This window comes from Hydra viridissima, unplaced genomic scaffold (genome assembly GCF_058129835.1).
Source record: "Hydra viridissima isolate aposymbiotic clone 2 unplaced genomic scaffold, HvirCarnegie_v1 scaffold_3, whole genome shotgun sequence".
Classification (NCBI taxonomy): Eukaryota; Metazoa; Cnidaria; class Hydrozoa; order Anthoathecata; family Hydridae; genus Hydra; species Hydra viridissima.
Window position 1 is genome coordinate 13,715,505 of NW_028324302.1, and position 27,884 is coordinate 13,743,388.

The following is a 27,884-nucleotide window of genomic DNA, read 5'->3' on the forward strand; positions in this document are numbered from 1 at the left end:
AACTCGACGCCTGTTAAATGCGTTTCTCTGATATAATTTATTTGCCTGATAGCAGAGTTTGATTATTTATTGAATCGTGTTTAATTATTGCAAGATTATGGCTTCCGATTATTTCTTTATTTCATCGCTTCAGGATAATCCTTATGTCATCATAACATGATTTCTTGCTTTATTTATTTGAAAACTTAAAAAAAGACACTCGAAAACTTGACTACTGCTGAAAGCATACTTCAGACTTTTTCTTAAGTTAAAAAAAACTATGAATTATTTAAATAAAATTGTTCGAAATAAGTAGGGTCATAGCTTTTTTTTTTTCATCAAATTCTCTCCTCCCCCATTCTCCTTAATCCAAATCTTATACAATGCAACGTGTGCGAGAAACTTCAGCAATATATTAAGAAAGATTAAATAAAATATTGTATAATAGAAAAATATGGAACACGGCTATGTATAGGTTTTTTTTTTATAAAAAAAAAAAGTTTTACATTTTATATAAAGTAGAGGAACTTAAACACTCCTTGTGCTCAGAGTTACTCTTTTCTACGCCTATCATACCACCTTTTAACAATTTTAAGTTATCCCAAATACCATTAAGAATAAAGCTTAAATAACTACAATGCTTCAAATTCTCAATCAAGGAATTTCTATTATTTGGATAGAAAAAAAAGCATTGAAAATTGCAAAGTGTAGACTGGTAAATATAAAAAAACAAAATCAGTCGATCTTTAAATTAAGAAAATTTTTTTTAAACTTTAAAACGAGTCTTTTTTTAAATTTTTATATTTAACTATCATATTACACAGCTTCTGGTTATTTTTCCCTCCAAAAATATAAGAAGCAATTAATCGATTACAAAATAAGTTTCCAATTACCCGATTACTATTTATACGATTAAAATAAAAATCCAATCCTAAATAAAAGTCAGTCAAATCTAATACAATTAAGTCGCAAATATTTCAACCAAAAGATAAACGCGCAGAACGACGAAGATTCGACTCATGAGAGACACTCAGGTCAAACAGTAATGGAGCTGATTAATTGTTGTTGTGGCGACATAAAAGAATTATCAGTCTGCCATTCCTTTGACTAAAAAATAAAGTCGCCTTGATTTTTAAAACGCATGCTTGAAAATATCAGCTAAGTGTATGTATATGAACAGATCATTAAAATGTGAAAAAAGCTGAGGGTTGCAGATAAAAATAAACAACACAAGGCGCCGGCACATGCTATTGCTCTCGGATACTATTTGAAATCCTTAGATAATACAGGAAACTCGTACCAGGTTATTATAATAAAACGCTTGAAACTCGTCACCAGACCTTCTCGACGATAAAAGATGATTTATGTTTCAAACGAATTTTCTATAAACACTTTGATAAAACTGCACCTGAAAAACTGAGTTAAAAAAACGCCCGTTTATTTAAAAATGGACCAGCTTACTTTGTTGTAAAACTTTAAAAGAAACAAGGACGTCGGGATTTAAACCCATATCAAATTCATCTTCAAAAGTTGGATTTTATTGTATTAGATACCATTTCTTTTTAAAGAAACGTTTGCGAACATGTCTACTCATAACTTAAATTGCCATTTACCTCAATGAGATATTTTCTAATAAAACTTGTCATAAAGTAAATTGTAATTATACTTTAAAAACATTACCGAACAGCTCTTCACCAAAGGAATAAAGTTGCTGTTTTTCAAATAAAATTGAAAAAAAATTAAAGAAATAAATACAACCTCCATGTGTGGTATTGCATTTTAACATAAAGAGCTTAAACAGGAAAAAGGAGTTTTTTTTTTTTTTTTTGTCCAAATGATACGGAAGCATTAGTAGCAGTCTAATAAAATACATTTTAACACCATTAACAAAAAAGAGTTATATCGAAAGCTTAGTTTAATAGACAATAAGGCAAACATAAGGTGGGATTTGAACTTATTCTCAACTTCATTTTGTAGACTTGTAAAGTATTTCACGAGTCTCAACGGATCGCAAATCTTTTTTTGTCCATTCTTTAAAAATTGAAGTACGTTAAAGTCTTTAGTAATTTGGACGTTTTCTTTACTTTTTTGTGCTTTCACTCTAAAAGACTCTTTCTAGAGATGAAGCAGTGCTAAGGGTCGGCAGGTTCATGCACAAATAAAGGTCAACTTCCTATTAAATTTCCTTTCAGAAAAAGACCCTATGCAAACAACAAAACTTGACAAAGAAAAGATTTGACAAATATTACACATAGATTGCACATAGAAAAAGACAATAGATAAATGTATAGAAGCCATACTGTTCCAAATGAATTACAAATTGCATCCTGCTGTGCGTCACCTAACAACTCAACCTGTTAAGACAACCATCAAAGCGATTATTTTGTGCTAATAAGAGCTTTTCAAAGCGCAAAAGGAGAATTTAGAAATAAACCTTAATCACTCTAATTTATAAAAGAGCTCAAAATACTCAAAACTTAAATGAAGCCATAGAGAAAACTCTAAGCTCATAGGTATGGAAAAAAACACGAACTTTTGCAGGAAATCTGAACGTTAATCACATGAAGAAATATCAAGTGTCAATAGAGAAAACACAGTTGTCTTATTCTTATATTAGTATTTGTAAAGGAAAATATAGGTTTTATAACGATCGTGCAACACCCGTTTAGCCATAATATGGCGAACATCCATGATAAATATTAGAACAAAGGAAATCGGAAATCAAACGCGCAAGCGATATCCGATGGCTTTAAACAAGTATCTTCAAATGCGTCAAATAATGAGCAGAGGAAAAAACTTTAATCTCGCTATAAAAAGTTCTAATTAAATATTTTTATTAAAAGGATTCTAATATATATTATTACAAGCACCCGCATTTATTATATCAATATTAACACCAGCATCGATATTATTATAACTTATAAATAACCTGCTTTGTTTATATTTTGTTTATTTTAGGAGTTTCATCACCCGAGAAACGCATGCGCTTAAATGTGAGTACGTTAAATCGTATGGTAAATATAAATCTTTTTTTTTTTTGTAGATTTCTCTGCTGATGCGCTATGGAAATTATCTAACTAGAAAAGTTATTCAGATCACATCTTTAATCTCTAAAGGAGAGGTGTCGCTATTGAGAAGTACATCGCTGTTAGTATCACGATTAAAAATCGATTCATTGGTAGCAGCTGCAATAAAGTCCTCTTTTTTCGCGGATATTAACTCCTGTGAAGATTCAATGGGCTCATTAACGTTATGATATACGCAAACTTTGTACGGAATATTGTTCTCGTTTATTTCTAACTCAGAATCTTTTATACCATTATCATCGGTCCTTATAGAAAGGTCTGACAGTTTATTATTTAGAACCTCTCCGCATTTCATATTGCTGTTATCATGTCTACTACACACAGAAGCAAACTGCTGGTCCGAAACAAAGCTTGTGTCCTCTACTTCTGATAAATAACGAGGTCTGCGTTGCTCTAAAAAATTTATAATTCAAAAAATAACAAAAATAAATCAAATCTTGTTCAATTTGGGTCATCATCTTGCTAACTAACCGTGAGACCAAAGACCTGACACTTCCAATGTTCGTAGTTTCTTTTCCAGTTCGGACACACGCGTACCAAGAACTCTAGGAAAAGGAAAATAGTTAAGACGATTGCCAAGTATAAAAATAAAATGCAATCATGATAAAGATTGATTTAATGAATTATTAAGATTTCTCAGTTTAAATCTATCAAATTAACTCAAGCGTGCTTTTCTTTTACCTTCTTGATAAAGCCAAGCCCGATTTGCATATATATGCAAAAAAAAAGTCAATATTTTACGTTTTATGCTTTTTTTTATGACTAAAGCGAGTTTAAATTTTATGTTGATGCAAGCAAGACAAAAACCTCAAAACCTGTTAGTATTTCTTTGATGCTTAAGCGCAAGTTCCTTTTCTGCAATCATTTCAGTCAAGGATTTGTTAACTCGCTGAAGCTGTTGCACGGTTGAGTTAGAAGAAGGCAATGGTTCATTTTTATTTTCTATGAAACAAATAAAAATCACATAAGGTTACATATAGAAACCCTCTAAAATACTCAAATGCTATACAGTTTTTTCACAAAAACTTCATGAACTGCCTTCTAATTTCTATATTTTTGCGTAATAAAGTTAAATTCATTTTAATATTTTCTCTTGAATTTGAAAAATTACCTCAAAAAAAGTTTTCTTTCCACATAAAAATTTTCGATATTTTCAATTAAACAGCGTTTTTTTACTCACCATCAAATAATTTTTTTGAACGAATTTAAGATAAGTCGTAAATTACAAACATTTTTAAGGTACAGATATAAACTTGATAATCGATTAAAATTATTTGGAAAGTGCAATTCACAACACGCTGGATTTTTTATAATTTTTTAGAGCGACCTACAGCAGTAGTATTTTGTAAATTTATGACACTCCCTGTCTCTCCACCATCCCCTGCCCACTCTTTGTCCCTACTGCAATCTGTATAATTTAAAACTTTTAATTAGAAAAATGATTAATATCATATTAGGATTCTATACACATATCAACTCACCAATCATTTCTAAATAGGACTGTTTTTTGCTGTTGAATTTCCTTTGATTAAGAGCCTCTTTGTACCGTGAAACTAGCGTCAAAGCTGCCATTTTTTCCTCTTTGTATTGCTTCACAACTTCTTTCAAGTACCTACAAAGAGAATTCTGTTAAGCTCCGCACAAAACTGTTCATCATAACCCTTTTGAATTCTGAAACAGTTTCAAATATATTTTAAATCTTTTTCTAGTTTTATTAAAAGTTGAAAATAACTTAATTAGTTACCTAATACTTAATTGTTTAATTAGCAACTTGACTTAACACTGCACTCCCTTTTTACCACTCCCCACCATAAATTTTAGTTTACTTTCAACTTTATAGCTTTAGTATGATACTTAGTGCATTGAATAAACTGAAATTCAAATTTCTTATTCAATAGTTAGCATAAATTATAAAAAATATTTTCTATCTAAAAATTTTTAAAAAACATGGTCCCATTTATTGTAGTTAAAGAAAATCCTAAAAGATACTGAAATTGTTATTAAAATGACTAAAGCTACAAATATAATAACTTGTGCTACTTTAAGAAAGTTGTGAACTTGAACATTCAAAAGCATCTTTGGAAAGAGTATTATCTAGAAGTTTCCTAAAAGTATTTGCACTTCTTGCAAAACTAGTCTATATTCCTGAACTGTGAAAAAATAACAAAAATAAAAGACTGATTAAAAAAAAACAACATTAATAATGTGTAGAAAAACATATTTGCTGCTCTAGAAAGCTGATGTATGATGCACTTGCATGAAAACAAATGGAACAATAAAAACATCAAAAGGAAGATTTGCTTCATTAAGATTACCCTAATCTAAGATCAGATCATTACAAGGAGGAACCCATTTTCCATCACCACTATCAATACAAATGAATTTTGCAACAGAAAGACAGCAAAACAATTTATTTGGAACAAACAATTTGAAATGCATCAACTTTTATTAGTTAAAAACACATTAAAAATTTGTTGTTTATAATATACATCTACATATAATATAGTCTAAATTAGAGATTTGATAAAAAAAAATTATTTATACAAAACTAAATTATAAATAAACTAAAACTTAACCTGGCAGTCAAGTAGAGCACAGTGTCACTTAATTCGTCATATCATCTTTCGCATATTTTTTAAACTTGACTTATTAAATCCCAAAACAGATGAATTGTACACAATATTTTTAACTTTACTTTAAGAAGCTTCAATATTTATATAAAAATTTGAAAAATTTTGAACAATATTGTTTTTGATATTTAAGTAAATAATTGAAGCATTTTGGACAATAACATTTTACTTGTTTTCTAGCACAAATGCATCAATATCAACAATCCGTTTATCGTCATTATGTAGTATGTAATTGAGTTCTGCGTTTAATCGAGCATTCTTGTCATTGAAGCTGTCTTTCTACAAAAGATAAACCAAACTTATTAACAAAATAAAGTGCCAACAAAGCAGTAACTCATAGAAATAACTTAAAAAAGTAGAAGTGACAACAATGAAGTAACTTACAAAAACCTGTTATCTTACATTGTATAAAACTCAACAAAGTTTTTCTAATATTTCTTAAAAACATAGTATTTCAAAAAGCTAATCTTGTATATGAAAAGAGATAAGATCATGCTCAGGTGAAATTTTAAGTAAAGCATAGTTTAGTAAACTCTAAAGAACTATCATTAAAAAACGAAGTTCTTCCTGTAAAGTGCCTGGCTTTTTGTTTATGATTCAGTTTAGGTTAATTAAATGAAAAATGTGACAATTACTGTATGACATTTATTTGCTTTTTGCAAAATATTTTATTGTAATTAGTTTCATTTGAGAATTCAAAACAGTCTATTACAGTATTTTTAAAGCCTTTAAAATAAAATAATCTATATTAATCATAATTATCATTTAAACACAAACTTCTGCTTGCAATTGAAGCTTCTCATCTCTACATATTTGTAGCTCTTGCTCAAGCTTTAAAACCTAACATAAAAAAAATTGTAGTAACAAAACAAGACATAAGACGCATAGATAAATGAAGTTAAAAAGTCAAAAAAGCAGAGAAAAATTTTAAATTAGGAATCATATAAATATTAAGAACTATATAAATATTAAAAACCATGTAAATGTTAAAAACCATATAAAAATGATCTTGCTTCATTTAAGCACAACAGCAATCAATCAAAAAAAAATTATTTAAAAAAGTTTTTAAGTAATAAACTCTTTCTATACCAGCATTAATGTTTAAAATATCAACTGATATATGGAAAACCAAAAATTTTTCATTTTTAACCTTAGAATTAGCTTCTTCTAACTGCACAATGAGCTTCTCTTTATCTTCTTTTTCATGAAGAATCTTTTTTGTGTCGTGTCGAGAGAGAGTGGTGTGCAAAAGAAGATTATCTTTCTGACATTCACTGTAAAGATGCTTGAGATTCTGAAGATCTTTCTTCAGCAACTCATTCTCATCTCTTGAAAACTGCAGTAGATTATTTAAAGTCTGAAAAAGAAAGTTGCCTCTCTCTAAATTAAATGGTTGTTTAATCATTTGCTTGCTCTCTAAACTTCTAAAAATTACTTTATATCATTCATTGTTTCTTAATAAAAAAGAAAGAAAAAAAACTCACTCTTATTTTCTTTGCATCTTCACCAACACCAGTCATACTATTTATAGGCTGTTTATAACTACCAAGTACTTCACGCAAAGCATCAACTTCAATTTGCTGACAAATAAACAATTGAGAATTTTTTTAAAGATCTTCCAGACAGAAAATGTTGCGCTCCTTAGAGAAAAATTGATGCTCATTAAATTCATGCTAAAAGATATATGTACATCAATGAGCAGCTTGACCCATAATAGAGCATCTTAAATATTATTTATTTCAAATGTTGAGAGTATTTTTTTCTTAAATAGTTTTTTGAATTGTTCTACAACCTACTCATCTTTTTCCTACATATTTTATACAGTTTCTAAAAATGGGTTATAAATGTTTTTTAAGATATCCTGATATTATTTAGCTCCCAAAAAAATAAGAAAATTTGGAAAATATATATCCAAACATTTGCCAAAATCTATAAGTTTGATTGAATATGCAAATGCTTCCATACTTTCTGTTTTTTTCAGATTTTTCCATTCCATTTTTCTTTTTTTTTTTTGCAATCTGTCTTTTATCAATAGCTAAAAAGCATGGGGATTAGATGAATATGAAAATATTGATTCAATTAATACATAATCAAATAAAAATCTATGAACAACCTCAAACAAAAAATAATCTTATTGACTAAAATTAGTTAAATAATCTTATCAGAGGCCTAGAAATTCTGAAGATTAAAACAGAACTCCTGGCTTTTAGATTATAATAATAGATTCTTTAAGCTGAAAACATAATAGCTACATCATTCTGTAGATAGCAAAAGAATGATCTACTTTTAATGAATTTATAATTAGACACCAAAGGAATCTTCATTTATAAATTCAAGACACCAAAGGAATCTTCATTTATAAATTCATCAAAACTAAATTTCAAGGCTCTACTCCTTCCTGATGGAAACATCCATTAACTTTAATTCATATTCAGCCCATATGAAGAATACTATGAAGAACATAACATTATTTTAGAGAACACTAAATATATGCATTTTTATCATGAAGTTTTTTGTAACACATCAATTATGAGCAAAATTCTGAGAAAAAAAAACTCTTTTTGAACGCTAAAACATTTCATTCATTTATTTCAAGTTCTTAAAACTTGCAACAAATTTCATAGAACCACATTAAATAATCATAAGTACTTTCAACTGTTTTGTTAGTTGAATTAAAAAATTGTCAACTACAAGTTTCAACTAAACCTTTATATAAACATTCACTGATATTATTTTCCAGAGTAACATTCTGGAAAATACATAAATCTGAGTAACGTTGGAAAACTTCATCACTAAACCATTATGCTTAGGAAGACAACATTTAAGTTACTATGGGTCTTAATGTTAGTTATAAGAGAAATACAACTTGCATCAAATGACTTGCATCACATGACTTGCATCAAATGTCTTGAATCAAATGTCTTGAATAATTTATCATTTTTTTATGGGAAAACTTTTGAAAATACTTCTTCTGGGAATTTATTAATTTTTACATATTTTTTTTCTCAAAAATCTAATACTGTCCAATAACAAAAGGTATCAGTTCTCCAATGTGATTGTGAATACCTTCTATACATTGTGAATACCTCCTATATATTTTGAAGAAAAAAAAAAAAAAAAAAAAATAAAGCAAAAAGGCATTCCATTATAGAGTTTTCATAAAAGTCTAATCAACTCATTTTTAAAACCTTTTAAATTTTTAAGTTATAAACTAATTATGCAAACTTTAAAATTACATTTCCCCTTCATCATTTATAGGACATTTATAGAACGTTCTATTGCATAATTAACAACAAGTAGATGCATATTCTTTTAGTTAAAGTTTTATCAAAAGTTGACAATACCACAATATTGCCAAAAGATAAAATAACTTATTGGTGGTTTTATTAACAAAATGAAAACTTTATTTGGTGTTAAGTTGCCTTTTGTGTAGAGCTTTTGAGAATAGAGTGAAAAAAGAAGATATAATGACTTAAAATCCATGTCTACACTTTGAAAATTAATTTGGAAGATTATATGGAATTACAACACCTTTTAATTCTAAAAAAATTAAAACTTTTGACTAAAGTTTTCAAAAAGCTATTAATTTAGTTAATGTATACACATCATATTTTTAAAGTGTACTTTACCCGTTCTTGCAAGGGTATTACAGGTGGAGAAATTAAAAGTCTAAAGAAGATTATTTAGTCTTAAAGATCAATTGCAATCATAAAATTAGGATTTCAAGATTTGTTAACAAGAAGCACTCTATCAAGCCAGATTTATGGCTGATAGATTCTACCACTTTCTACAGTGATTAAAGTTCCTTGAAAAGTGAAAATCTCTGTTGGATTAAAGATTTTCTTAGTGAATTCTTGCAACACAATGTAGCTATAATTGCAAATTATAACAAAAATATTGACAACTATTTTCTTAGCTTACCAGTTGAGAACTTTTGTTTTTGTAAACATCCCTTTCTACTTGAATTTGTTTATTTTCTGCCATGACTATTTTCAAGGCTTCCCTTTTGCTCTCCAGCTTTTTCTTACAAATGCTATACTAAAAGAATATATAATGATTGTACAAAGATTGTACAAATTATACATTAAAAAACCAAGTTTGCAGATGTAAGATTATCAAATAACTTCTACAAGAAATTTCTTTTTAATTATTGTTATAAAATTTGATTAAATCTATTTTTTATAATACCAATATGTTGTGGTGTAGTTTTAAACATAAAACTACACCACAACAGGATATTGTTAAACACCTTCCAAACTGTTTAATCTGATAAAGTGAAATACACAAAAATAAGGGCCTGTATTTATTGCAAACCAACCAAAATGGTATAATACAAAGCATAGCAACAATAAGTATGTTGGTTTATTAACAAAAACATCTAAGTAATTGCCTAGTACAACTTAACAAGGAATAAATAAGATTAGGATTTTATGAATAACAAACACATAAATGAAAGAAACCTACTTCATTTATTAGGATTGACCAATCCTCTTTTGTTCTATACATATTCATTTCTATCTAAAAATATTTGTGAAATTTTTTCTACAAGGAAAATTTAAAAGTAAAGGAAATTATGATAGTCTGGAAAGTTACCTATAAAATATTTAATAGGTATCAATTTTTTCTCATTCCAATTATTTTGCAGTAGCATTATTTTTTCTCATTCCAATTATTTTGCAGTAGCATTATCTAGTAACTTATTCGATTTTTGGCTGTAGTATAGATGAAAACTCAACTAAATTCTGCAGCTTGAATAATTCTCATTTAGAAAGAAAAGTTCATACTTGATCAGGATTATATTAGTTAGTATGTAGTAGTTTTAAAGAAGTCTTAAGAGAAGTATACGATGCAGAAGTTAAGACAAAATTAAAACATGTTGATAAAACTAATTGAAATTTTCACACAGTGTTTATAAAATCACAGCAGCGTATTACGGGAATAACCTATTGTTGTTGTTTTCAATGCGAGATTTTATTGGGTTAAAGCGCCTTAAACCCAATAACTTGCCATAATTACATTTATGAAATAATAAAATTATTTTTAAGAATTGTTATATATATATATATATATATATATATATATATATATATATATATATATATATATATATATATATATGATTTTAACAACTTTATTATTATACTATCATTCTTACATGTAAATATATCATAAGATTGTTAGAAGTGGTTGATGTCCATCAATTTAAAGAGCTTATTGTTCTACACTTTTAAATTTCGCGCTAAAATTTTACAGGGCGTAAAAAAAAGATAAACTATTAATTAACTTATAAAACCGTTTACAAAAAATTATGAGTATGTTTTGTGTTTAAATTTTTCATACTGTAACAAAGGCTGCTTAAATTTTAAAGCTCTATTCCCGATTGAAAATATTTTTTATATTTGCTCTATTTAAAACATGAATTTTAATTAAAAACAACTTTGCTTGATATAAGTGATTAAGGCCCGTAAGAATAAAATTTGAAATTTAAGTCAGACTTTAAATTTGAAGTTCCGTTTTAAGAGAGGTCGTTACAATGAACATCACATTTGAAGTCTGACTAGAAATGTTAAGTTCAATTTTTGGATTCAGTTGATATTCATATTTAAGTGATTACGTTTTGAACAAGTTTGTGTAGCTACAACAACAAGATTGGATATGACTTTGACCCTTTATCAATGATAATTCTCACTTGGTTAAGATTTTGCAAATCCTCATGGAAGACTTTGTTGAGCTCTTCAAATAGATTTGTGTACATTAAGGCAGCTTACCAGTTTTACATACATACATACATACATACATACATACATACATACATACATACATACATACATACATACATACATACATACATACATACATACATACATACATACATACATACATACATACATACATACATACATACATACATACATACATACATACATACATACATACATACATACATACATACATACATACATACATACATACATACATACATACATACATACATACATACATACATACATACATACATACATACATACATACATACATACATACATACATACATATATACATACATACATACATACATACATACATACATACATACATACATACATACATACATACATACATACATACATACATACATACATACATACATACATACATACATACATACATACATACATACATACATACATACATACATACATACATACATACATACATACATACATACATACATACATACATACATATATATATATACAGCATAGAATTCTGATGCTCTCTTAGGAAAACAGGACCAACGACGGGAAGAGAGCCGCAATTTTGTACTTCAAAAGTGATTTTGCAAAGTTATCTTTCTAAAGATTTTTGTTCAGTGCAACAAGGACTGAACAATCTTTTAGCTCAAATAAATATAGATGGTAAAAGTCTCTAAAACATTGAAACCATTTGCTGGAGCCTCAAGTGCTTTTGTATCATTCAAACAAATCATTAAAATGAATGTGTTTAAAAGACAGACTTGACTTAGTATTTAACATCATCGCTTCTCGACCTAATTCATCGCTTCTCGACCTAATGGCTAAGATTGAGCGAGCTTGCTAGGCCGGTGTGCTTGTATTACACTGATACTTTCCTTTTTTTTTCGCCCATTCTTCAAAGGGGAAGCAAACTAAGAGTCGACGTACTACTGGGTCTTCCCTGGAGAGGAGTGGGCAGTCTGCAAGGCATTTGCAGGAGGACTCAAAATACCAATACCTCATTCAGCTTCTTTAATGCATTCTTTTTATAGCTTATTTAGTATCATCTAAGAACCGATATTTAATATGGGTTCTACTCCTGATTTTCTAACTATTAATGTGGAATTACTGCCTGCATTATTTTTATCCGTTTTGGCAAAATAAAAGAAAAGTATTGAAAAAGGCAGAAGCTGAATTCTCCCAAGAATCCCATGTAACATGTGATAACTAAAATCTGAACAAAGTTTGTGTAAATATAAAAATACAAAGGAAAAATTTCATGAAATTGCAATCACTTCTATTTTGTTGCAAATTTAATTCTTTAAATGTAATATTAAAAATAATTTACTTAGAAATAATCAATAATGAAAAAAAAGCTTATAACGAAGACTCCCTTAGAAAACGAGTGTACGCATTTTTGGATTTGCATCCGGATGACAACAAAAACTTTAATGTAAATCATTTTTGAATGGAGAACATACCAAAATCTACTATTTATAATATACTTAAAAGAAAAGGGGAACAATATAGGACCAGAAAGAAAAGCCGGAGGTGGTCGCAAAGCAATAAACATGCCTGCAAAAGAGATAAAGCGCCTTAAAAAAATCGATTGATCAAAAGGATGGTATTTTACAGCGTGGTCTTGCAAAACGATTTCATGTATCACAACCGTACATATGCAAAATTATTCACCAAAAAACTAGCATTCATCGTAAAAAAACTAAAACACTAAAAAGAACACCGGCTCAAAAAGCAGCTGTTCGTTCAAAGTGCCGCAGGTTGGTTTCGATTTTTTGGGAAAAAAAATTGTTGTTATTGACGATGAATCGTATTTTTATTTGAGCAATACTAATAATTCTGGAAATACTGGATTTTACTCTTCTGACATAAATGCAGCATCAAATGATGTAAGGTTAAAAAGAAAAGACAAATTTGAGCCAAAATTACTTGTTTGGATTGCATTCTCTACAAAGGGAATCTCTCAGCAGTAAATTGCTCCATCAGGCCAAGCAGTCAATGAAGATGTGTATATTTCAAAATGTCTTGTTAGATTGTAGAAATTCATTGAAAAACATCATAAAAATGATAATATTGTTTTTTGGTCTGATCAAGCTTCGTTGCATTATTCACGTAAAGTACAAAGTTATCTTAAAGCAAAAAAAATTGAATTTGTACCAAAAAAGCAAAATCCTGCTAATGTGCCAGACCCAAATGCCTGTTAAGAGGAAATATCATTTTATCCCATGAGTGAGGTAAATTGGAGAAAAGGATATGTCTTATTTTGATAATATTAGTTTGAACAGTTCTTACATATAGAATGGTGTTTGTTGACAAATTTACATGATTGATGGTTCCCGCTTTCCTTTTGTTTTGAACAAAATACCAAACTCGCTAAGTTTACTAACATTTATACTTAAACTTGCATTATCGTATTAAACCGAAGTTCTAAAAAGGAATTTTCAACAGGTACATTTGCATTCATAAAACGGTCCTGAAAACTTTTTTTAAGTTGCTGTCCACTCATCAAAATTAAGGCTAAAAGCTTCACTTTGTTATTCTGACCGACAACTGTTTTTCCAACCTTTTTCAGGTAGTTTTTCGTATTCTGAATTTTAGAACCAACATGATTGTTCAAAAGTTCACTGAATAGAACTCTTCAGATTTTATCTTACAATATCTTTAGATACGCTGTTGTTTTTTTTTTTAGAAACCCTGTTTTTTTTTTTTTTTTTCGTTTTGTTTTATTTTTTCTAGTGTTTTACCAAAACGAAGCAAATTGTTGAAGCGAACACCGGTCTAAAAAAAAAAGAGGAGTGGAGAGGAGGAATTCTAAATATTATTATGCTAGTTTAAAGAAGAGTGTTGAAATATTTTAAAATAAAAAAAATGAAATTGAACGCGCGTAAATTGTGTAGAAAATCTTAAGGCTAGAGATAAAATGATGACGCAATTGTGAAAAACCTATTTCACAAAGAAAAGAAACCAATTTATAAGAATTGTAAAATGTTTGCTGGATTTTTAGATACTAAGCAATCAATTGCACTTGTAGGTTAGTATACCACATAATGAATAATTCTAATCATCATTTGGTCAGTTATTACAGTATATTACTAGATACTGTAAGAATAAGGTGCTGTAGAGCACATCTTATTCTTATTGTCTGTATAAAGTATCTAGTTTTTTTGGAACCTGCATTAATGGCGCTTTTTTACTTTATCTGTAGGAAATCTGGGGATAAGAACATGATGGCACTATTTATTCACTATCGCACAAGTTAAACTGAATCCAATTTTGATGGGTGCCACATTAACATTAATCGTAAGTTTTTCTCAGTTCGGTCTAAGAGTTCAATTACTTGGTATCTGAGTTGGTGGCACCTTTAGCGATTGACGAAAGGTTTTAAATCCGAGGCTATGATTTTAAAAGGTTATAGATTTTTTTATCTTGAAGTCTCGATATCAAGAACTCTTGCAACACTATTGCAGCTTACCCTGTAAAAACGACAATTAATACCAACTTCATGTCACCTGGAAATCCCCTTAGGGCTAAATAGTATATGGGTACAAGGTTCACCACAAGAATTTTCAAAATCAAAAATGGCTGTTCGAGTGAGATACTTGCATTCAAAGTTTTTGGTCCATAAATCTCATTTTTGCCATATAGATATTGTCAAAACTTAAAATATTTTTTTGTTTTTTCTCTATATTGAGAAAATATTTATTACTGCAGCAATATTCTATTAGCTCCATCAAGGAGTGCTTTAAAGCTTTTAAATTAACAGGATGCAGTGTGAAACAAGCCCGAGAGTTCAAAAGTGTTGCTCACCCACCAATCACTCCAGGAGATGAATCATCATTGATTCTTGAACTGATTCTGCCCATAAAACTGCCTCTCAATTTTGCTCTGTTAGAGTCTCTTGCACCAATGGAAAAAGCTCAAGAAGTGAAAATTTCACTGGTGCATTTCAAACAATTCATGCTGTTGTATCAGGCTGTTTTGGAAACCATTTGGAAGACAACTACAGTCCGAAGATTAAGGCATTCAAATCTTTGTACCTGAGACTTCTAATAACTGTGACACCAAAAGTTCATGCTCTTTTCCACCACGTTCCTCAATTCATTTCTAGAAATAACTGTTCCTCGGGACTCTTTAGTGAGTAAACCAAGAGGGACCTAACTCATCTTGATTACAGTCTCCAACTATTGTAATGTGTTTTGGACTTAAGCAGTAAACATATGTGAATTGAAAAAAAAAGGTTCAGTCACGATAAACAATCTTAAGATAAATAGTTTAAAACCGGGTTAAAACTCAAATCCAGATTTTTCTTCAACCATTTGACATCGTGACCTCATGTTTTGCAAAAAAAAAAAATTGATAGGTGAGTTTTGTACTTGTATAAAGTTGCGTGTTATGCATCGATTTTTTTTTGGCGAAGAAGTTCTGTCCGTCATGTTGAAACTCATTTAAAAAAAATTGAAATGCGTATTAATCGTTTATTCTCAAAAGTTGACTGGTCTTTTTTATTCATTCGTTTTTTATTGTGATTCATTTTGCTGACCCACTTAAACATGCAGAAAAATAAAAAGCCTACTAAAACGCTGATCACCGTTTTTTCAACACCATCAATTTAAATTCCTTAATTCAATAATCACTTCTATGTATAACAGTAACCGGCTAAGTTTTTATTGCTTAAAACTAAAAAAGTTTTTTTCTATAATTCTCGTAATACTTTAATGCGTTAAAATTTTTAAAAAATTCAATTTTGTTCTTTACATCTGCATGGATTTCCAAGTTCCTTATTTTTTATTTTGCTCTTTTCAAAGGCATTTAAAATAGAAACTTTAAAATCTCTAAAAAATTAAAATGAACTTAATATTAATTATAAGTGTTATTACATAAATTTTTTCTGCCTAAGATAACAACTTCTATTCTCATTATCTTAAGGTAACCAATCATCCTCTTTTTATAAATTCTGTCCTCTCTCGCAAAGTGTAAGTAAAGATTACAATATAAAATTTTACAAATGCTTTTAATATGTTATATATTATGTTATTACATTATAGTGTAATATTTTTGCTGTAGTGAATATAATATTTCTTTCACTTAGGATTTTTTTTTTCAATTTTTTTGTCTTCCTTTTAATTGAAAAAAAGTCGGTCACCCTAACCATATGCTATAAATAATAGTCCACTCCGTTTAGATAATTTTGCTGTATGTAAAGTTTGGCACATGCAGGGCAATTCCTTTTTTTACAAACAACATATTCACATGTATATTGCTAAGCGTTCATTAACGTCATATTTCACGACAACCTTTTTTAAATTTATTCTCTGCAATTGTATAAATCATGTCAGTTTTAATAGAAGGAATACTAAATAGCGAAAGTGATGGTGTTGAGAAAATGTCGAATAAGAACATTGGGTTTTTATTTTTCTACAAGTTTAAGTTAGAGTATTTTGCGTTGGTTAAAAAATAAAATGATACCAGCTTTCTGTATTTTAAACAAAAATATTCTATAATTTACAATCTAAAATTTTTAAGAAAAAAAGGAGTGGAGAGGGAGAGGGAGAGGGAGAGGGAGAGGGAGAGGGAGAGGGAGAGGGGTGGGAGGGGGAGGGGGAGGGGAGGGAATGCACTAGCGTCTAGTTTTTAACACTCATTTGTCAACTTTTATCATTTCAGATAAATTGGATTATTCTATTTTCTTTGTTACAAAAATAAGCAAGTTCTTAAGCCACACTCATAGCAATCACTTGCGGTCGGTTTTACATTTCAATAAAAAATTTTTGTTATTCGCATCGCAGGTAAAATCGTACCTACTCCTGTATTTTACTAGCAGCAACCAAATATTTGGTTACTTTTATTGGCGTCCGTTTTTGTGATTAATAATTAGCATTAAATTGATCTGACATATTACATTGAAATGTTAATTGTTAATTTTATATTATGATTTTCCTCATCGATAGAATTTTATTCGAACTATTTATTTTAAAAACTTATGTTATTTCGCCACCGTTCATCCTCCAATCTAAACAAATTCTTCAAAACTAGCTGGTATTAAAGAAAATCTTATTTATAGAAAGTAGTTGCTGAGACGTCCGTTCATCTGCAAGAAAAAAAATATTTGCAGTATTAAAGTAATTTATTTGATAAGGATTTAAAAGTCAAGGCCATTTAGACAAAGCTTCTCAAAAGTTATACAAAACACGAATCATTTAAATTCTTATGAAAGGAAATTTCAGAACAAACGGTTATTTTTTCGTAAAACTTGTAAATCAGAAAGCTTGAATTTGTAAGAATTATATTTCTAAGAACCAAATAAAACATGGATGTCATCTATTCATTTGAAATAAGTCAAATGCACTTCATTCCAACACCATCAAACCAAAATATTATCATTACAAATATTGGATAAACGCTTAATAAACAGTTAAAGAACCTTTTTTTAATCTCATAAACAGTAAAAAAGCCAATACATAAACAAACATTTTGTTGAATTGTTGTCTTGATGTACCATACCTCCAGTCAAATTCCCATTTATGAAAATATTCTGTTATGTTATTTTAAGCAAAATTATCTCCTGTTCGAAAGAGATAAATTATTATTCTTTCAAATACTGAAATCACAAAGTCAAATAAAATATATTAGGCCAGTAAGCAGGCTGCACCATCATTGGATATTCATAATGCAAGCAAGAAATAAAGGGAAGACAGTTGATTTGGTAAAGAAATTTGAGTCAGGTATTTTATTCCAATAATTAGATATTCAGGATTTTAAATTTCTAAAAGATGACGTATTTGATTAATTTAGTTAATAATTAACATATTCGTATATTTAAATTATAATTGATGGAGCAATTTTTTCTTTTTTTTTTGAAAATTAAAACACGTCATGACATCACGAAATAGTTTCAGAAGCTTTTGTATATGAAAACTAATTAGATTCTATTCAACAATCTCAGTTTTAACAGCTATTACATTTTGTATGCAAGCGTATTTTGAGTACATTAAATCCTGTAAAAAAAATAAAGTTTTAATGACTTTTGAATGAAGTTTACAAAATTTAAGTTTAAAAATAAATGATGTTTCTTTTCCTTTTTTTAAGTTGTTTTCTTTGCTAGTTTTTCTAAGTTTTAAGAATGTCTTTTTCCTGAGTTGCTGAAACGGATGATAATTTCAATTTATTTTCTTAACGAGGATTCAAAAATTGTCTTTCGCGTTTACGTAAAGAATGCGAAATGTGATTGTTTAAATGTTTTCGTTGCGTTATTTTCGTGCGTTTTGATTATTTCAAGTATGTTTTTGTTTTTCAAAGATCGCGAATAAATACGAATCTTCGTCACAGTTTTCTTTGAAGTAATGAGCAAGTTGGCGCGTCGTGTACTTAAATGTAAAAATGAAAAAAATTCTACTTAAAAGTGGAGCTTTAATTTGAATTCATTTCATTATTTTGTGAAACTACCCCATTCCCCACAATTAAAATCAACCAATCATGCAGCAATAAGTCAAACTTTGTTAAGTGGTAAAGTTTTAAAACTGTTTAATTTGGCACAGTTTAAACTATGATGGTTAACAAAATAAAACAAAATAACTTAGAAGATTAAATATTCTGCCGAAAGAAATTTTAACATCTTACTAAAGTTTTTTTTGTTTTATTTGTTACAACATCAGAAATACAATCCGCTCAAACTCCAAACATTATTTAAAAAAAAGACTTTGTCTGAGTGGAAAAATCACTTTTCACTATATGAATTTTATATATCTGATAAAATTCAATATATCAGATATTTTTATCAGTGGTTAAAATATTTGAATCAGTTTTTGTTAAACGTGGTTAATAATTTAATTTGTTAATCTTATCACGTTTCATTATGTATAATTATCTTAAAGGTGATTTTAATAAATTTTTGTACAAACATAAATTTTTATACAAACATTGGTTTTAGAAAATTATTTTTGATTTTCCGATACTATTACTGAATTGCGCCCTACTAATAAAAACCGATTCAATTTTTAGACTGAATTCATAGACAGCTCTTATGAAATGGTCCCCCCCCCTCTCCCCAACTCCAATCTGCTAACAATAATTCTAAACGGGCTGTCAATAAAACCAGAGACGGTCTAGATTTTAGATGATTACACACTTAACAAAACAAACAACACTTTTAAAAGTGAACAACTTGGTTTTAAATAACAGACTTTTCCGAAAATTTGAGGTAATATTGTAAGTTAAAATGAGGATAAGGGCGTGGTCATTTTCCGATTATTAAAAATGTAATCAAAGTAAATTTAGCTTTTCCTCAATTATATTTTTGATAGCTTTGAGTAATAGGGTAAAACTCAAAATGTCAATCAAAGAAACGCTTTGTTTGCATCGTAATTAAATTTATTTTGTTTTGTTTAAAACGTACCAAATCTTTGAAACTCGTTTTTTCCTCCAAAACTTGTCCTTATTACTCTGATGTTTTGGGGAAACTCAATGTAAAAACAGCTCAAATAATATTTTTTACTTAAATACTCTAGAAATGTAAATTGTCAAAACAAGAATGTATATATATATATATATATATATATATATATATATATATATATATATATATATATATATATATATATATATATATATATATATATATATATATATATATATATATATATATATATAGTGAGTCTAAAAACTATCGGCCCACCCTTGCAAAACTACTTTATATTTGCTGTCATATAAGAACTATTAGGAGAGAATTAATTAATGTTAGTACCATTATGTTGTCTGTTATCATTTATATATATATATATATATATATATATATATATATATATATATATATATATATATATATATATATATATATATATATATATATATATATATATTGTTTTATTGACAAAACAGTGTAAGTTTGTTCAAATATTACATACAAAAATCATTGGCCTAGAGGGAAGGAATTCTCTTGAAAAGTTCTAAAACTTTCGTGATTTTTTCAAAATGTTACGGAAATGTGTCGATGTTATATCTAGAACCACTAATCGTAATATAAATACTCGTGGATTTCTTGACTAGATGACAATCAAATAAAATGGTGCCTAAAAAGAAAGAACTTTAGTAACTCAGCACCATCAGAACGGTGATTTTCAACGGGATATTGCTGCTAAGACATTACTTCCTTGAGGGACAGTACGTTACATAATTAAGAAATACAAACAGAGAAATTGTCGGTAATTTATTCGGACGTGGTAGAAAAAGAATGACAACAGAAACATTGGATTGATTGAAAGTACGCAAAGTTAAGTTTGATCGACGTAAACCTCCAAATGCAATGAAGATCGAGGTCGAGACCGATTAGAAATATCATTACACGCCAATACCATTCGAAACAGACTTCAAGAAGCTGGGATTTTTGGTTGTGTAGCACGAAAGAAATCATTATTCATCAAGGTCAATCGAGGTAAACGTCTGAAGTACGCCAAAACAATTGTTGTGGCTACGGTCAAGCATTGTGGGGGCTCTGTTACCGTTTAATGTTGTTTCACGCGAAATGGAATTGGCGAATAATGTATTTTGGACCATACAATAGATTAACTTTATTATCGTGATATCATAAAGCAGCATTTGTTGCCTTCGATCCAAAAATTTAATTTTGGACAAGAACTTTTCTTCGTTCATGACAATGATCCTAAGTATACATCAGGTCTAGTTAAGAATTGGCTCAAGCAAAACAATACTCAAACATTAGCTTGGCCTTTATTCTCGCCCGATCTCAATCCCATAGAACATTTATGGGATGAGATTGAACGGAGGATGAAGAAACACAAGCTGAAGAGTATACATGAGCTCGGGAACCTCTTGAAGAACAAATCAAATAACGTTGAGTTGTCTGTTCTTCAGAAACATGTCAATTCAGCACCAAATAGATTACAAGTCATCAAAATTAAAGTTTACCCAACACAATGTTAGATTTGATGAAAAATCGGTTTTCGACGGATAAAAAGTTTTTTCTTTCCTCTGGGTCAATAATATTTGTATGTGCAATAATATTTGGTCAATAATATTTGTTTGAACAAACTTATACTCTTTTGTTAATAAAACAAGAGCAAAAGAAATAGAAAAGTTGAAACTTGTAGTATGTATACTAATGACAATAGATCAAACAATTATACTGACATTGAGTAATTTTCTCCTATAATTCTTACATGACAGCAAATATAAAGTAGTTATGCAAGGGTGGGCTAATAATTTTTGGACTCACTGTATATGTATACATACATACGAATATACATGTGTAAAGATATACATTTTTCATTACAGGACAAGTGGTAAACACAAATACACGAACCCACAGACAAAATGTAACAAAGCTACCGAACACGCTGCATAAAAGCGAATTTAAGGAAGCAGTATCTTCCAGGACTACTAACATTGTTTCAATTAATTCACCTCAAGTGTTAAAACAGCAACCATTGCCAACCGAAAAAAGGTCAGTGGCAAACAAGCAAACAAATAAAAATGAATCTAATGTATCTACACAACCATCTGAAGAAAAACGACCAATACCCGCAAAAAGGCCGAGTATAAACAATGGCACCACAACTCATCCCATACCAATTCCAAGAAAATCAAGCATTTACTCGAGGGATCAGAAAAGTTTACCAGAGAAAATGGATTTTGACAAAAAACCAAATACAAATGGCGGTGATAATCAAAAGAAACTATGCAACGATTTTATATCAGCTATGAAAACGCAAAATGGCAACGAAGATATGAATATTATCAGAGACAGTTTTATGGACTTACTTTCTAGAGACTGCCTTCAAAAGACTACACTTCCTACTGAGAACCTAAATGACGATCTAAGCCAAAAACACTTTCTTAATAGACAGCGCACCTCTTCATTGTCAAGAGTCAAAGAAACCGATGTCTTAGATGACGATGAAATAACAAATGAGCTCCTCAAAGATTTCAATAACGAACCTTCTGATAAATTAGATTCAATAAGTGGATTATTCGATTGCTACTCAAAAGAATCTGTAAAAAGAGATGCAAGTATTGGATCGTTTCATAGAAATTTAAGAAATAGTATTTCTAATAAATCGCAGCTGAGTATCCATGAAATAGAAAATGAAGAAATAAGTACGACCAAATTTAAGAGTCCCTCTCCCCTAGGATCTGTTAAAACGAATAAGAACTGCAACATTCAAACATCATATGGTCGGAAAGAGGCTAAAATTCATATAAAATTTGATAATTATATTAACAGTGAGCTAGAAGATGCACTACATGAGTTCCATAGATTTCTGGAGACAGAACTGAGTTCCAATTTTAGCCGCAGCTTGCCAAATAAAGGAAGCTTCAAAAAACCATCTCACAAAAATTTCACTGATACTCATTCTAGATTTTTCACTTGGAATAAAAAAATGATGCGAAATAACACGTGGAGTAGTCAAACAAAAAGGCGAATGTTGAACATTGATAGTTTTGAAAGCTTGAGTTCATCCGTTGAAAGAGACGCGATGCTTAAAAATGACGAAATAGATAACCCTCGTTTAAACAGATCATACTCATCATCGGCCGTAGATAGGAAAGATCGCTCTATTCTTCAATTTAACGGCTCCACTTCAACAATAAATACTGAAAATAGTGACACTGAATACGAGAAAAGTTCACACTCCAGATGGAGCAAGATATTTAGAAAGTACTCCAGCAAAGAGAGCCTAAAAGAGGACAACCAATCAAACGAAGAATTTGGGCACACATCTTTAAGTAAACAAAGCAAACAGAGTAAAGGAACATGGCGTTTAAAGAATTTTTTCCCGTCAAAAAAACACAGCATTGAAAAGTAGATTAATGACAAAGTTGTCATCTTCATGAATTTTTTATTTTTATTTCTCTCATTATAGTTGGATGCACCAGAGTTGGATGCACTAGAGTTGGATGCACTAGAGTTTGATTTCGTCACAGATGTAAACCTACAAAAAGAAAATCTACTCTTAAAAAAAGAAACAAAGAAACACAAATAAAAAGGAAGTTTATTTGATCTTTTGTTTCATTTGAAACAGAGAAATGTACCTTATATGACATTTGAATTGTGTAAAAGATAAATGAAAAGTGGTTTTTTTTGCCGATAAACGACTTTCGTTAAAATTTATAAACTTTTGTTGTAAAACTAGTAATTTTTAACGAAAACCCAATGAAGGCACTTAATTCCTTCAAAGGGAAGCGGTTTTTGAATTTTTAGAAAGAAAGAATGTATATTGTTTTATTTATGTTTAGTCATGCATCTATAGCTGTGTGAAAATTTTGCGTAATATCAGCAACCTTACAAACTGCTGTAATAGTTATTCTGCATTGCAAATAAATATTTGATGTAATTTACTTGTAGATCTCTAGAATAAACAGACCCCTATTTATTTTGCATATACGCTGCTTACTTAGAGTCGTTGAAGCTGAAAAATTAAAAAAGAATCTAAACAAAAAAAATCAAAAACAAACAAACAAAAAAAAAACAAACAAAAAAAATCAATCGACAGAAAAAATGTTAAAATGTAAAAAAGAATGGAACTCGGAAAACATAGAACATTATTTCAAAAACCCTCGGCGGAGTTTGTTTCCTGAAGAACTTCTGCTTTTCGTGCGAATATCTCGTGACTGGGATTATTTTTAAGGAAATAAAAAAAGTAAAACAAAAAAAGAACTCTCAAATTTTTTAATATGCTGATACTTTTATGCAGTTTTTTTGCAGTTTGTCTTTGAATCTGCAAGCAACATACAGTTTCTCAATCACTTTAATTACGCACTCTGCACACTGATTAACTCTTAGTATGTTGAGTATGGGTGGCTACTGCTTCCAATGATTCTCTAATGCAAGGCTCTTTTGCAAGTTTTTTTTTACTTTAACAAGTTTTTAAAGTCGTTTTCATTGTACATCTGATTAATAAACAAAGTGTGCTCTGTGATGTGAAATTGTTGTAGGCATAAGTTCGTCCGTCACCAAACAAAGAATCGCGTCCAGAATCAATGACCATTTTTATTTGAAAATAACATTTTCAAAAAATAATACAATAAAAGTATAGAAAAAAATTGTTTGTACAGCTCACATTCGGGGGAATATACATTGGGCACAGTGGTCAATTTTAGACCAAAATGCAAAAAAATACATGACGGTATAAAAACACAATAATGCCATATCAATAAAAATCCTACCCAACATAAGACGTCTTTAAGACGTCTTTAACTTATCTTTGACTCGTCTAGACGTCTGCAACAAGTTAAAGACGTGTTTAAAACGGCTTTTGCACACGTTTTTAAGACGTCTTCCGACAACCAGTTTAAGACGTCTTTAAGACACCTTAACAAAACGTTTTTCGGTATAACCAGCTTAAGATGTCTTTATCCATGGGCGTATAAGAGATGGACGTGCAACGTTGTTGTTTTTTTGCAAACCATGCTAGTTGCGCATTGTTATAAATCTATTGCTTTAAAAAATAGAAATTTAATTCTCTTAAAGTTTGTCGGTTTGTCGAAATTATTTGGTCTTGCCCAACCAGTCACACAATTTCCTTTTACTTATTAAAGATAACAGCTATAGAACCAAGTTTTAAGCTTAATTTTATATAGATAGATATTCTTAATATTTTAAGAAATAACGCGGATGATAAAAAGATATTGAGATCATTTACTTGACTACTTTAGCACATGTATAACTTGAGATATAATAAATAATACAAAATATCACTTAGTTTTGTAGCTACTCCATCCTTTACATTGCTGCAGTCTTCCAGCAGTGAAAAGGATGGAGTGATTCACTAAACATGGAACCATTGTGTTCCATTTGGGCTTGCTCCATCAGACACTATAGCCCTTACTTTAAGTCCAATGGATTCTAATATCGTTAAAGATAAAAGAAAATAAAACAATAAGTATAAAATAATACAATAAGTATAAAAAATTATACAACAAAGAAAAAATAATTTGTCACAGTTTTAAAGAATTTAGCAAAGCCAATTTATAGCAAACCACAAGAATAACTAAGCATTTAACATTAACATAATATGATTTACAAGCCATATATAAACTAAATTTTATTTGACAAAATCTAATTGGTTGTTATGTGCTTTTTATGATAAATGAAATAATATATGAAATATGAAAAACGAAAACATGAAATATCTAGCCGCATTTTGCAAGATAATTATAAATTCGAATAACTTTTTAAAAGGTTTTGCATTATCAAATGAATCATAAAAAAGCCCATTAGAAAATACACCATCTAAAAAACAATGCATAGTGGAATATATATTACGGAGCTTATAGAGTAGTCAAGGCTAAAACTGCCGACATAACGGAAAAAATACACAAATCTAAGTTGTATGAAGGACCAAGGAATTGAATGAAACCAGATCTTGACAAAAAATTTATTTAAGTTTTTTTATATTTCGCTATACTTTTTTTAGTCATTTTAAAATTATCCTTACAGGTCTTTTTTATCATTGACAGACTTTGTTTTCACAAAAAAAGTTTAAAAAATTTACAAATTTCGTCCTGAAAAAATGAAGAAAATCTGTTCGTGCCGACAACTAATTTCTTTTACCTCGGTGTAATTTGTTTAGTAATTTGTCACCGCGCGAAGTAGTTATTTTATCCTGAACAGTCTTATTAAACAAATGCTATATAAGTTTAAACTAATACCACGTGATAATAGCTTCTGTTTTAAATCTGTAGGCAGCCATTTTAATTGATTTTTTGTTGACGGCGGAGAATTTAGAGTTAGTTAGAAACTTCCATGGCTCACTAACTTCTGCGGCCTCTTTGATGTAAAGCAATAAGTTGCATGTCCATCTCTCATACGTGCATGCTTTAATTCCTTCCTTAATTCCGTCTTTAATTTCGTCTTTAATTCTGATTTTAATTTCGTCTCTAATTCCAATTGCGGAAGATGAATACTTACCATTTATTTTTTAACAATGTTATAATTTTCGTTAAAAAGTTGTGGGTAAAAATATGACTGCATCAAGAACTGATTTAAAGAATTTAAAGAACTGGAGAAAGTTAAATAAATCAGTTTTAGAAGAAGCTCGAGACTAAAATGCGGACGAACGTCAACAAAATTGTACACAACCTTAAGAAGAAGCAGTTAGAGATTTTTTTCATATTAGCAGTCAGAGTTGTAGTCGCTTACCTGCGGAAGAAAATATGGAAGTAGAGTTGAACAATTCCCCTGAATATTGGTCCGACAATTCTTTCGACAACGAGTATTTTAATCCATCCATCAATAAAGAAAACCTCTCAGGAGAGCTGGTGTCTAAAATTTAACTGTTCCCAAGCAACCATAAATAGTTTACTCAATATACTTTGAAGACATGGTAACACGTTACCCAAAGATGCAAGAACAAGTTTAAAAGTACCACAAGAAGTTCAGTGTGTTCGAAAATGTGGTGTTACATACTACTGTTTTGGCCAATTCTTTGTGAAATTAGTGGTGGAAAGATTTTTCTTGTGGAATTATACACAGGAAAAAGTAAACCATCAAGTTTGGACGTGTTTTTAAATGATTTTTTACAAGAATTGTGTGGTTTAAAGTTATCCGGTCTGACAATAAAATCAGCGTACATACGGTTATAGTTAGAGCTTTTCTCTGTGATGCCCCTACAAGATAATTTTTAAAAGGGACTGTTGCTCATACTGAATATTATTTTTGTGAAAGGTGCCTCATCAAAGGTTCTTGAGAAGGAAGGGTAGTGTTTGATGAAGAACAAGAGTTTTGCAAGCGGATAAATTACGATTTTAGCTGCAAGTCGTATAAGTAGCATCAGAAATATAAGTCTCCCTTTACAGCTGCTAGTATTAAATGTGTTTCCAGATTCTGTCTTGATTATATGCATTTGATATGTCTTAGGATTGTTAAAAGAATCTTGAATTATTGCCGTAAAGGTCCTATCACAAGCACATACTTTACAGATTTCTGAAAAACTAATCGAATTTAGAAATTACATTGTTCGCTAATGATAAATTTCAACATGGATGGACAGAGAGACGGAAAGAGAAGTTTTAAAGAAACCCAAAGTAAGTGTCTATAGACACGTTATTATAATAACGCTGCTTTCCAAAAAACAATGATTTTCTTGACCTATTATTGTTTTAATAATTTTCTCTTTTTAGCGGCTGTCTGAGAGACATATCTAAAGGAATCGGAGAAGACAGTTCGTAAATTTATTCAGGGTATGTTAAAAAACGCACCAACATCACGAAAATCGTATTAAAAATACAATCATGTACTCTTTTTTGTGGATGCTGTAAAATATTGTTCTATAGTAAATCATACCTCTTTTTTTCAGTTATTGCATTTGAATTGTTTAAATTTTCACACCTTTCTATATTCTGTCACCACCTTCCAGTCTCCTTCCAATACAATATGAATATATACATTTTAATTGTATTGGAAAGAGACTGGAAGGTAATAA

General features: G+C 29.5%; 2 protein-coding genes and 1 pseudogene across 3 annotated transcripts; 2 read left to right on the forward strand and 1 right to left on the reverse strand.

Moving 5' to 3' along the window:
- Window positions 1-2,785: 2,785 nt before the first annotated feature.
- LOC145180502 (coiled-coil domain-containing protein 149-like) lies at window positions 2,786-10,627 on the reverse strand. Of its 2 annotated transcripts, none has more exons than XM_090082784.1 (11): window positions 10,289-10,627; window positions 10,160-10,213; window positions 9,617-9,733; window positions 7,180-7,275; window positions 6,846-7,052; window positions 6,473-6,535; window positions 5,865-5,974; window positions 4,547-4,677; window positions 3,881-4,007; window positions 3,537-3,610; window positions 2,786-3,458 (listed from the first exon to the last, which is right to left on the reverse strand). In XM_090082784.1, the coding sequence occupies exons 2-11, from the start codon at window positions 10,205-10,207 to the stop codon at window positions 3,070-3,072; spliced, it is 1,362 nt and encodes a 453-aa protein (XP_089938910.1). In that variant the 5' UTR covers window positions 10,208-10,213; window positions 10,289-10,627; the 3' UTR covers window positions 2,786-3,069. The 2 variants fall into 2 exon arrangements, with proteins under 2 accessions (XP_089938910.1, XP_089938912.1); XM_090082786.1 differs by having other exon boundaries at window positions 9,617-9,728; window positions 10,289-10,608.
- A 7,344-nt stretch (window positions 10,628-17,971) lies between these two features.
- LOC145180580 (uncharacterized) lies at window positions 17,972-23,795 on the forward strand. Its single transcript, XM_090082518.1, has 2 exons — window positions 17,972-18,170; window positions 21,736-23,795. Exons 1-2 carry the CDS (start codon window positions 18,116-18,118, stop codon window positions 23,265-23,267), a joined length of 1,587 nt encoding a protein of 528 aa, XP_089938644.1. The 5' UTR covers window positions 17,972-18,115; the 3' UTR covers window positions 23,268-23,795.
- A 2,629-nt stretch (window positions 23,796-26,424) lies between these two features.
- Window positions 26,425-26,971, forward strand: LOC149891108 (uncharacterized; annotated as a pseudogene).
- Window positions 26,972-27,884: the final 913 nt, after the last annotated feature.

Bases quoted from the DNA above. Each gene is read 5' to 3' on its own strand.
- LOC145180502 (XM_090082784.1), bottom strand. From the start codon at position 10,207: ATGAATATGTATAGAACAAAAGAGGATTGGTCAATCCTAATAAATGAA. The intron at 9,734-10,159 runs GTAGGTTTCTTT...ATATTCTTTTAG, and splicing joins GGTCAATCCTAATAAATGAA to TATAGCATTTGTAAGAAAAA. The intron at 4,678-5,864 runs GTAAAATGTTAT...TTCTCTTTGTAG, and splicing joins GCATTTGTGCTAGAAAACAA to GTACTTGAAAGAAGTTGTGA.
- LOC145180580 (XM_090082518.1), top strand. From the start codon at position 18,116: ATGCAAGCAAGAAATAAAGGGAAGACAGTTGATTTGGTAAAGAAATTT. The intron at 18,171-21,735 runs GTATTTTATTCC...TTTTCATTACAG, and splicing joins GGTAAAGAAATTTGAGTCAG to GACAAGTGGTAAACACAAAT.